We start from the raw sequence: 12371 nt of genomic DNA, 5'->3' as shown, positions 1-12371 counted from the left end.
TGTTATGTTAACATACCAAATTGCTCCTGGAGGCATACCCTGTGGGGTGTGTCTGTGTATGATTAGTAGACAGACAGTTGCCTGAATGTTTCTGACATACAGTCGCAAATCTTTAGCTGCATGGCCTTATGTCCAATGTTTGAAGGTTACCTGAGCCTCAGGCTGCGTACATGCATGCATCATAATATTTATGTACATTACCACGTTCGCATCTCTAGGTGAGGAAGGAGGCTGTTGAGTGTGAACGGCTAAATGCTAGTGTATTGATTTTGTATGGAAGGTCACAGCTCCTTCTTAAAAATCCTTTATTCTTTAAAATACACGTACAGTAAACTTGCACACACACACTACTACACACTGTACATTCAAAAAGTGTGCAGCCTGCACATTTTCAATGGAAACGCAACCTCAACTTCGTTCTCCGCTCTGATTGGATCCCTGCACACAGTGTCTCTGGTGGTATAGAATAAAGAGAGCGAGTGAACAGCCTGCCCTGCAGTTTTTCCAATTTCCAGGGAGAATGTGTAGGCGCCTTGCTTTTCTTTTCTACACCTCTGCATAGTATTCTTCTGAAACCCCCAGAGACACAGCTCAGTCTCTTCTGACAGACAGCTGTACTGACGCTCCTCTCTCAGGCGTCATCACTCCGGGCTGACACAAACTGAATCCATCTGACCACTTCTGCTGCCAGTGTTTTAGGGAGGAAAACGATGGACTGGCTCATGTAGCGGATAAATGAATACATGGAGTAAAAAGCTCGGCTGCATCCTCCCGTTTTCTACTCGTCTAACTCTTCTTTTAAGTGTCTCCACGGCAGCCTCACACCATGACAACATTTGACTTCTCTGATATAGAGGCGTTTTTGGACCTCCATCCGGATCTTTTCGAGGAGTATCTCGTTCGCAAGGCGAAGTGTGATCAGGTGAGCAGATGGCTGAAGGAGCATCCGCCGTCCAAAGTGTCCACAGCCGGGGAGAAGCGCGGCGCAGCCAGAGATCCGCTCTGGCCGACTAATCCAGACGGGCTCCGGCGCAGATCGTCCCACATGGAGCTGCGACGGAACTTTGCCCGCTCCAAAGCCACCACCGCTCACCGGACCTACGACGAGCATGTGAGCCTGAGCGAGCACGAGTCCCAGTCCAGCATGAGGCGCCGTGCGCTCCTGCGTAAAGCCAGCTCCCTGCCTCCGACCACGGCGCACATCCTGAGCGCGCTGCTGGAGTCCAGAGTCAACGTGCCCCAGTACGCGTCCAGCGCCATCGACTACAAATACAGACTTAAAGAAACCAACGAGAGGGAGTTCTTCCTGGAGTTAGTGAAGGATATCTCCAATGATTTGGACCTGACAAACCTCAGTTACAAGATCCTGATTAACGTGTGTATTCTTGTGGATGCAGACAGGTGTTCGCTGTTCCTTGTGGAGGGACCCGCGCACAAGAGGACGCTGGTGTCCAAATTCTTTGACGTGCACTCAGGCACCACGGTCAGACCATCATCCAGCACCCTGAACTCTAATGAGGTGCAGGTGCCGTGGGGAAAGGGCATCATTGGATATGTGGCAGAGCACGGGGAAACTGTGAACATCCCAAACGCATATGAGGTAAAGCTGAACCTGGTCCACACTTGTTTAAATACTATTATACTTGTGATAAGTTAACACTGGGGTATTTGCAGTGAATCTATTCATTATTGATGGATGGCTTGTCTGGAATGGGGATCAAACCTTTGGGAGTAAACTTGAACACAATGTACATTTCAGTCAGCTGTGGTTAAAGTTCACGGATGGGGTCGCTCAAGTTGAAAAGAATGAGAAATGACTCTGGGTGATTACCTCAATCATGTCAGAGGATACAAACCTCCCCATAACACTCACAGATAAAGGCAGGAAAGCAAGGGTTATAATTCCCTTAGCTTCCCACAAGCCATACACGCTATACCAGTCGCCCTGCACATCATTATATCATGGCCCTGGGCTGATTGAGAAGCTAAAGCAACATGACTACACAGATCCCCCTGAGGCCTGCCACTGCAATAGAGCAGATATGTGTCACCAAGAGATGTTCTGTGCTTATTGTAAAGAAAAAAACAACAACAGCAGCAAACTATTGCATCAAGGCTGCTGTCACAACCAGAATGTGGCCCAAATGTGGTGTTTGTAACGTGGGGGGTCATGTATGTTTGATGTCCAGGACCACCGCTTCAGCGACGAGATCGACAAGTTAACGGGCTACAAGACTCAGTCCATCCTCTGCATGGCCATCTGCAACAGCGATGGGGAAGTGGTCGGCGTTGTGCAAGCAATCAACAAGAATCCCATGGGCGCACCTTTCACGGAGGATGATGAGAAGGTGAGGCTCGACGATGAGAAAATAAACATTCATCAGATCCACGTTAGCAGGAGGTTTTCACATTTTATCGCCTGCTTAACACCAGCAGTATTATTGCACTTGGTTTGACCATTAAGGGTGTTTTTAGAGATAAAATTGGATTCTTGTGGAACATTGTGTACCCCCACTCCCTCCACATGCCCCCCGCCCCTCACACACTAACACTTATTGCAGAGGCTGTTGAGCCGTGCAGCTTAAAAAACACTGTGCTGTGAATCTTCTTAATGGCTGTGGAGAGAGGGCAAAGTGTTCCCTTACAAGCAAAATAGCAGAGGAATGAAGGGAGGAGGTCAAACCCCTTCACAGGCGATGAGCATTAAATAAATGTGGCTGTGCGATACATGAGCACGCTTAGGGAACACTTTGGAGTCTCAGTTGCTCCCTGAGTACTGTACTTGAAATGACTTAACTAGAATCTGCAGGTTATAGCTTGATGAAAACAATGTTATTCTCCTACTTTGTATTTGTTGCAAACCTGAAAAGCACTGGTGTCTTGTGATTCTGCTCAGTCTGAATAAATACCCAATACAGAGATGCTGGTGCAATAAATCACCACACTGTTTACCCATCCTTTTCCCAGTTCGTCCACAAGGTGGCAGTATACTGTTGTGGAAATCCATTATTCTTAAAGCATATGTTCTCCGGCCTCCACTTCAAAGAACTTAACGCATGTTTCAGCTTGGAGAAGTTTCTGCTTTATGTGAATCTAAAAAAGAACTCAGCAAAGCTACTTTTAAACCACAAAGACGCTAAAAATAGAAAACAACGTCTTGATCTGTCAGCTTATCCAGACATTCAAAGACCCTGATGTCTCACTAAATGCCTTTTTGTCTCTAAATCAATACTTCATTAACTGGCAATCTGTGAGAGAGAAACGTGTGCAGAGAAGCAGCTAACCCCATCGTGGCTTTCTACCCTCACTCGCACACACGTTCTTACTGTGTTATGCCTTTTTTTTTGAGCATATAAATTGCTTACATGTCTCTCTCTTTTTGCTCAGGTACTGCAGATGTATCTACCCTTCTGTGGAATATCTATTTCCAATGCCAAGTTGTTTTCGGAGTCTCGCAAGGAGTATGAAAGGAGCAGGGTAAGAGGATGTAAAATGTGCGTTTACAATGATTGTTTTAAAGCTATTGGAGACTTATAAAGAACCCATATCCCTCCATCCTGCAACAACAGGACACTTTATTAGAAATATTGCAACACTGAGCAATACAAATTTGCATCCCTTCTCATTGCCACAGGCTCTGCTGGAGGTGGTCAATGACCTTTTTGAGGAGCAGACTGACCTGGAGAAGATTGTGAGGAAGATTATGCAGCGAGCGCTGACTCTCCTGCAGTGTGAACGCTGCTCTGTGCTTCTCCTCGAAGACATCGACTCACCTGTGAGACCTCCTAGATTTATTTGTCTTCATTTTAACCGTGCAGCCTTTCTTGTGCTGGTCTGTGCTGCTAAATGATGTTGCTGCTGGTTGTGATGCTTCCATGTCTTTCCTATAGGTTGTGAAGTTCTCCAAGACGTTTGAGCTCATGTCTCCCCTGTGCAACGTGGACCGTGACATCAGGTGAAAGAGACGTTATAAAAAAAGACAACAGCAGAAAGATAGAGAGAATACATAGTGTCATTCTCCTCTGACTCAGTATTTACTGCTGCTGTGTTGCACATTAAAGTGCAACACAAGTCCTGACTATTGTTTCTGTTTGTGTTATCGGCCACATCAGCATGGAGAAGCTCTCGTGTTCTGATTGGCTGATCAATAACAGCATTGCTGAGCTGGTGGCTTCCACAGGACTGCCCGTTAACATCAGCGATGTGTGTCAGGACCCACGTTTTGATGCTGAGGTGTGGACACAGCGGTCTCACTATAAGACCTATTAGAGCTCACATTAATGTGTAGACACATACATGCTTGTGAAGGCAGTGAGTAGATACAGACACACAACAGACAGCTACAAATGCAAAAAACTGTTGTTGTTACAGCACAGTGAGCAAGTCGACTGATCAAAATGTTGCTGTAAACTGATTTAAAGGTTTAATAAGTAGGATTTTCTTGCATTTTGTCAACAACACATTCAAACTGGGCCCCTCCCCCTGGGCTCTTCGTCACCAGAAGCTCACTCTCACTCTCTCGTGCGAGAACACGCCCACCCTGCCGAGCTAACAACGACATCATCACAGTGTCATTTAAGCTAGCATGCTAGCCGTGGCGCTGGCATGCTTACTGTGGCGCTAGCATGCTAACTGCCAGTTACCTTTGCGCTAGCATGTTAACCTCCGGTTAGCTTGTCCTACCCGGTTTGAGGCACCTACCTGTCCAACAGAAAGAAGGCCAACTCTGCATCCCTCTTTTGCCATGTTCCCCGGTCTGAATGGGGCCCAGTTGCTTATTTGAACCACTCCCACACTCACCAATATGCTGTGATTGCCTCAGGGAACCCCCTCCTGAAAACGTCCCGTGCAAAGCAAAACAACAGAATAGATGCAGAGGGAAGGGTCTCACCAGGGTCTGCACACTCTCACCAACACACATAAATAGAGGCCCATGAGCCCTGAAGCTCACTCTCACTCTCTCGTGCGAGAACCCGCCAACCCCGCCGAGCTAACACCAACAGCATCACAGTTACCTTTGCAATAGCATGCTAACCACCGGTTACTGTGGTGCTAGCATGCTTACCGCCAGTTAGGGGCCCAGGGTGGCTGTGGCTCAGTGGTAGAGTCGGTCGCCTTTCAATTACAGATTCGATGCCCAGCTCCCTCAGCCAACATGTCGAAGTGTCCTTGGGCAAGACACTGAACCCCAAATTGCTCCCGGTGGCATAGCCAACGGGTTTGAATGTGATGACTGAGTGACAGTTGGGCACTTTACGTAGCAGCCTCTGCCATCACTGTATGAATGTGTGTGAATGGGTGAATGTGACATGTAGTGTTAAAGCAGCTTTGAGTGGTCGCAAAGACTAGAAAAGCGCTAAAGGAACAGTCCATTTACTATTTACCATGAGTGATGATGTATATTATATTATATTTGTAAAAGTCTATATCTTATTTTTCTAGGAAAATCCTACTTATTATCCCTTTAAAGCCACATACTTTATTTGTATATAATTGTTGTATTTTAATGTTTTTCAGTCAAAGGAAATATGAAGGTCCAGGCAGGTCTTTAAAGTATAAAGTTCTTAAACACACAAAAACTTTCTTGCTCTGATGCCACTACTTCCTCTTCACAGGCGGATCAGGCCTCTGGTTTTCACATCAGATCAGTGTTGTGTGTCCCTATCTGGAATCGAACTCATCAGATAATTGGTAAATTCACTGGAAATAATCCATTTGTCCTCACAGGGAAAAACCAGTTTTCATGTTACCGTCAATGATGTTTGTGTGTTCTCTCTACAGGGGTCGCTCAAATCCTGAATCGCCTCGACAGGAAGACCTTCAGTGATGCAGATCAGAGACTGTTTGAGGTACGCTTCTTAAAGTCTGATAACAGCTGATCCATCAAAACTTTAAGGGTTGCACTGGATACAGGTTGTGCCAGGTTTTCTCTCATTTTCTTTGTGTACAGGCATTTGTGATATTCTGTGGACTTGGAATCAACAACACTATGATGTACAATCAAGTTAAGAAGACGTGGGCCAAGCAGTCTGTAGCGCTGGATGTAAGTAACAACTTTGTCCTTTTTCCAATCATTTTGGTATACACAGGATATTTGTATTGATATATTTTCATATATCTCTTGTTTAAAAGCTAATATTTCTTACATTTTAATTTATTTTTAGTGTATATATATATCTTTCTCTCTAGCAGTCTAGTCTAAAAGTAATCTCGTAGTCTAAAAAGCATGATTGCACCTTAAACCAGTACATTAAACACCCTGAACTGTTCAAAATGAAGGTATTACAAAAAAAAAAGTAACTGAGGAGTAAAGTGGCGTAACTGATTGAAGCTAATCTTTCCTCATGTTCATTAGTGTCTCCATCTGCGCTCTGCTCCACTGCCCGGTATCTAACCTGAGCAGCCACATTATGCTCAGCAAACATGGCTCCCCTTCTCCGACATAAATATTTCAGCTGCGTTCAATAATTCATGATAAATACACGTGCCAGTCTGCTCACCTCTCATCGAAGGCAACACGCGCACTCTTCACTGTTTCTCTTAAACACCTGATGGATTTTTTTCTCTCAGGAAACCGAAAATATGGCAACAAGTTGGTTTTAAGAGAAGCAATGTACTTTCTTTGATCCTGATTACGTAACAAGATAAGTAGGAAAGATAGGTTCCATTAAAAATCGAGGAACATATTGATTCTCTTCTGTGGCAGTGCGTGTCTCTTTGAGTGTGGGTCTTCACTGAGATAAGCTTCAGAGTAAGGTTTAGTCTCACTGTTTTGTTTGCCTTTTTCAGATGTTGTCCTACCATGCAACCTGCTCCAAGGTGGAAGTTGACAGGCTCAAGGTATTCCATGAGAAAAATTCCTATATGCACACATTATCATTACACTAACTTGACTTAATGTGTACATGAAATCTGATGCTTGTGAGTGGTTGTAGGTTGAAAAATGAAGAGCTGTTTTAGTGCTTTGCTTCTTCCCCTGCTGACACTGTGTAATAGACGGTTGTGTCCTCTCCCCCCTAAGGCGGCTAAGATCCCCCTGAGCAGTGAGTTAGGCATCGATGAGTTCCACTTCAATGACTTCTCGTTGGACAATGACGCCATGATTACCGCGTCACTCCGGATGTTTCTGGAGCTGGGTGTCGTCCAAAAGTTTAAAATCGACTATGATGTGAGGCCCTGGTATTTGTCCTGTTATACTGTTTATAAGAGTCCACACTGCACGTTTAGTTTGTTTCCGTCTTCTTGTAGGTCTTGTGCCGCTGGCTTCTGACTGTGAGGAAAAACTATCGGACTGTGGCGTATCATAACTGGAGGCATGCCTTCAATGTGTCACAGTGCATGTTCGTGATGATCACAGTGAGTATTAAGATACATTAAGTTAAGTAAGATTTATGTATATAGTCTTTCATCTTTGACACCATTGTTTCCATCCCATCCTATCCATAACCTTTTCTGTCATATCCAATCAAAACATTCCCAACAGATCCTACCTCATCCTTTACAGCCGCATCCCATTTATTTAATGAAGTCCCATCCCATCAGATCCCATTCCATCCCATCCTATCCTATGCTATTTTATCCTATCCCATGCAACCTCATTGCAATCCAGTCCTATCGTATCTTGTCCTGTCCCATCAGATCATGTACTGTACTATCCTATCCTATCCTAGCCAAGCCAATTATCTCCCATTCCAACTCCATCCCATTCCATCCAATCCCATCTGCTCTATCCTATCCTAACCTATCATATCCCATCCCTACCAACCAATCCAATCCAGTCAACAGATCCAATCCCATCCGACCTTTACCTATCCCATTTCTACAAATGTCATCCAATCCCATCCCAAAAGATCCCATTTCATCCAATCAAATCCCATCCCATCCTATTCGCTTGTATCCTTCCATATCCTATCCTATCCTATCCTATGCCTTCCAAACTAATCCCATTCCATCCCATTCTAACCTTACCTATCGTTTCCCAACCTATCCTGTCCAATACCACCCTGTTTCATCCCATACCATGACATCCCATTCAGCCAGTCACATCCCCTCCAATCCTATGCTATCCTATCCAATCCCACCTCAACCAATCGCATCCTATCCCATCCAATCCCATTTTATCCTATGCTAACCTCTCCTATGCCATCTAATCCCTTGCTATCCTTTCATACGTCATCCCATCCAATCCCATCCCATCCCTTCCCATTCCAATCGATCCATTTCTACCCTATCCTTTCCCATCCTATCCTTTCCCATACAACACCTTCTCATGTTATCCTGGAGAATAAATGTGTGATCTAGTCTCCTGAGTGGATGGGTAAGAATATGGCTATCTGTTTTACTTTTGGCAGACAGCCAGTTTCCAGGACGTCCTGTCAGACGCAGAGATATTGGCACTGATGGTCGGCTGTCTGTGTCATGACTTGGACCACAGAGGCACCAACAACGCATTCCAAGCCAAGTAAGTGACCCAGGCCCATAGTTTAAAAGACAACAGATGTCCTGTGTAAGTGCAAAGTCGTTTCAATGCTATGTTTTTTCTTCAGGACAGGTTCTGCTCTGGCTCTGCTCTACGGGACGTCAGCCACCCTGGAGCATCATCACTTCAACCATGCTGTCATGATCCTGCAAAGTGAGGTAAGACATATATTTAATGTGATTTTACTGCTCGTGTAATTCTGAGGTTTGTGGAAACATTCTTCTTGGATGGCGGTCTTAGAGCTTATCTTTAACTTGGGATGATGCGACACAATGTATATATTACTGACTTAATGAAATTTGAACTAGTGTGCAGTTTTCACTTTGGGACAATGCTGAGCACAAACGCTTGCTGGTAGGCGGCAGCAGTGACCAATAGTGGCGTTATGAGGCTGCTTTGTCTCAGGTATAGATCAGTTTGATCATTAGGAACCGTTTTCTATATTGATTCATTTTAACAGAGTACAGAGAAAGTCTATATACATTGCTAATTAACATTGATAATGACTTCATTTGACAGTGAGCAATGACTTTACCAAAGCATTGGCTGTAAAGAGACATTTTAGCCACTATTACTCATCCTTGCCTGCTTTGGTGTGTGTGCCTACTGTACGCTGTTTTTTTTTTTTTTCTCCTTACAGGGTCACAATATCTTTGCAAACCTCTGCTCTAAGGAGTATAGCAACATGATGCAACTATTGAAGCAGGCTATTCTCTCCACAGACCTTACTTTGCACTTTGAGTAAGTTGTCTCTTTATTGGATTCAGAGCTGTTATACTTTTTTAATGGATTATTGGATAAATTCTTACGTGTGATTAAAGGATTTACAATTTAGATTCTTCTTTGTAATGATGAAATGTTCATGTGGTGAAAACTGCCTTGGAATGTGTTATTTTGCCTTTTAACAACTCACGTATCCTTGACTGTCTCTTTGCATTGTAAGGCGCAGAAGCAAGTTCTTTGAGTGTGTTCTCTCCGGAGAATTCAGCTGGACAGACGAAGGACACAGAGAAGTTCTCAGGTTTTTGTGCTTAATAAAACTTTTCACTACCCAAAGCACTTTAAGTCTGATGTGCAAAACAAGAAGCGAGAAATTAGCTTGAGTTAATGTCATCCACAGGTCTATGCTGATGACAGCATGCGATCTGGGTGCCGTCACTCGTCCTTGGATGATATCGAAACAGGTTTTAATCCCTCTATCAGTTTTTTATTTACAGTTTGAAGTTTCAGAAATGTGCCTGCTCTCCCAGATATTATAGTAGTAACAGTAGGATTTGGACAACCATAGCCCACGTTTGAACCAAAGTTTGATCATATTTGAGAAAAACAATGAAATCATGATGGTTGCCGTTTACGTCCCAAGGTTGCGGAGCTGGTGACGAGTGAATTCTTTGAACAAGGTGACAGAGAGAGGTCTGAGCTTAAGTTGACCCCAGCGGTAAGTAAGCAAGCTCTCAACGTCGGCAAACACTCAAAGCATGTCCTTGATGTTTCCAGTATTTTTGTCAAATGATTATGATAAATGTTTTTGGTCTCTGTAGGCCATATTCGACCGCAATCGCAAAGACGAACTACCTGCTCTACAGATGGAATGGATAGATGGGATATGCAAACCCCTTTACCAGGTAGGTAACCTGTGTTGCCTGAAGCTAAGCATTCTTTGGGTCTCATTTAATAACAGCAAAAAAAAGGCCTTGTTCAGGAGGTTGAATGTCAACTGTACTCTCCTGTGTCGCTCCCAGGCACTCCTGAAGCTCAACAGGAAGTTGCAGCCTATGGTCGATGGGATCGATGCCAATCGAAACAAATGGCAGGATCTGTGCTCATCCTATCAGGAAACGCGCAGAGCCTCCGTGTCCGATCCAAGTCCTGAATCAGATCAGAGTCCTGAGCCCCATAAAGACACAGAAACTAATGAATACCCAGACTCCACAGAGACTGTGAAGACAGCTGAAAGCCCCAAGTTTGGGTCAAAGTTTAAGTGCAGTCAGGATCAGAGGTGCAGAATGAACAAAGGTTCCTACGATGATAAAGCAGCACCAGCTATCAATGTATCATCTGCAGGAAAGAAGTGATGCAGACTAAATGTTAAGTGGTTTATCTATTTAATAGCTCACATGGGGCTCCTTGCATACCGTGTGATTTTCTAACAAATGCACTAGCCTGATGCAGTTTTCATCTGCTGAGCACATTGCTTCTCCCAAGTGTCACTGTGTTAAACTCAGGAGCGTGAAGAATTCCTGTTGGACAAACTATGATTAACGGGCAGTTCCCAATATCTATCTATCTAAGTGAAAGCTTAAGAATGAGAGACTACTGTTGAAACCAAAGAAGGCCACTTATTACTGTAATGTTTTGGGAGCTGGAAACGGGAACTGCCTCAAAACCACAAGCCCTTTGGAGAGTCTTTATAAGACATGAAGGAATCACTGTGATTTCTCTCTGTCACATTAGTTGCCATTATGAATGTAGACCGGAGCATGATCTTGTTCCTGAATGTTTCTGACATACAGGCTGTCTTACCTCAGTTGCAAATCTTTGGCTGCATGACATTATGTTCAATGTTTGAAGGTTACCTGAGCCTCAGGTTGCGTACTGCATGCATATGTATCATTACTGTACATTACCACATTCGTATCTCTGGGTGAGGAAGGAGGCTGAAGAGTGTTAAAGGCCAAATGTTAGTGTATTGATTTTGTAGGGAAGGTCACTGATAAATTCAGAACTCCTCAGGCTGATTGTGTGTGTGCGTGTGTGTGTGGCGTACAAACCTCCTGGTTCCCTAAAAAACAATAGCAGAGAGGGATAGAAACGGTTTTGTTTTAGGGGTAGGTATAGTTTTGTTTTTAATATTTATAATTTGTACATGAAAAAAAGGTGTAATGTGTGTCAAAAATAGCATTTTAACTTAAATATTGTGCTCTAGAGATGTTCTGGCCGACACGTCATACACAGACGGAAGTATCAAATATCTTTGTTTGGTACAGATTCCTGCAGAAAACACGCCATAATTATGTTTTTCAATGAAAATGAGAAAAGTTATCATTCAATTTAATGTCGCACATCATATCGAAATCAAAATACAAGACAAAATAATCACAATCAGATATTTTTTAAAAAGCGTTCAGCCCTAATGCACATGTAACTGTTCTTTTGGCAGGCTTAAAGGTAGGATGGGAAATAATGACTGCAGACGAAAGTAATGTAAGAAAGACATTCGACATACAAGCTAGTATTTATGTAAGGAAGGAAAGCTGACACTGAACTATGCCTTACAAGAGTTAAGTGTTGTAAATATAGTGTATAGAGGTTCCTATAAGGCAGAATATGTATCCTTTATGTTTCTGATGTTTTTTTGGGGTCAGCATGCTGATGATGTTGGAAGTGCATGTATCATGTTTGATGTAGATACTGGACATTTTCTTGATGCCTTTGATGCCCGATGAGATTTGCTTTGCATGACTGTGAGGGAAGTACTCAGTGTTGTTATGTAACGATATAGTTGCTGCACTTTTGCTGTTAAGAACAGATGAAGATTTCTATTTTCGATCACAGACTGTAACCAAAATTATACATTCATTATTTTCATACACTGGACTCTATATTTATGCAAGATGTAGAATTGGCATTTTCTCCTGCTATTTATACACTGTCCACTAAAAATACATTGTTAGAGAAGACAAGGAAGAGCTTCATTTCAGATAAAAGGGAGTAAATCAATCTCCGGCTGTTTCGTGAATAAAATGCTGTGGCATGGAAACGGATTACGTGTTGGAGCTTGTGGTTTATACGCTCGTGTACGAAAGGCATGTAAGAGTCCAAGGCTGAAATGTTTGTCATACTTGACTCTCTGTGGATGTGGGTAGCTTTTTGAGACAGAAAAGCAGTGATA

General features: G+C 43.4%; 1 protein-coding gene across 1 annotated transcript; it reads left to right on the top strand.

Moving 5' to 3' along the window:
- Positions 1–826: 826 nt before the first annotated feature.
- On the top strand, positions 827–10554 carry pde11al (phosphodiesterase 11a, like). Its single transcript, XM_069655719.1, has 20 exons — positions 827–1600; positions 2190–2348; positions 3388–3477; positions 3635–3775; positions 3891–3955; positions 4113–4233; positions 5616–5691; positions 5782–5849; positions 5951–6043; positions 6790–6840; positions 7022–7168; positions 7249–7356; positions 8352–8461; positions 8547–8637; positions 9120–9220; positions 9423–9500; positions 9600–9663; positions 9843–9917; positions 10021–10104; positions 10222–10554. Exons 1-20 carry the CDS (start codon positions 827–829, stop codon positions 10552–10554), a joined length of 2829 nt encoding a protein of 942 aa, XP_069511820.1.
- The last annotated feature ends 1817 nt before the right edge of the window (positions 10555–12371 follow it).

Source organism: Semicossyphus pulcher, unplaced genomic scaffold (genome assembly GCF_022749685.1).
Source record: "Semicossyphus pulcher isolate SPU_LCO1_2020_fin unplaced genomic scaffold, fSemPul1.0.p SCAF_9, whole genome shotgun sequence".
NCBI classification, from domain to species: domain Eukaryota; kingdom Metazoa; phylum Chordata; class Actinopteri; order Labriformes; family Labridae; genus Semicossyphus; species Semicossyphus pulcher.
The sequence above is the reverse complement of the archived record's forward strand: the minus strand, read 5'-3'. Positions and strand labels throughout refer to the sequence as shown.

What these genes read in the sequence shown, in the direction of transcription:
- pde11al (XM_069655719.1), top strand. Translation starts at nt 827, where the DNA reads ATGACAACATTTGACTTCTCTGATATAGAGGCGTTTTTGGACCTCCAT. An exon ending in AACAACGCATTCCAAGCCAA is followed by an intron (nt 8,462 to 8,546) that starts GTAAGTGACCCA and finishes TTTTTTCTTCAG; the next exon opens with GACAGGTTCTGCTCTGGCTC. An exon ending in GGACACAGAGAAGTTCTCAG is followed by an intron (nt 9,501 to 9,599) that starts GTTTTTGTGCTT and finishes TGTCATCCACAG; the next exon opens with GTCTATGCTGATGACAGCAT.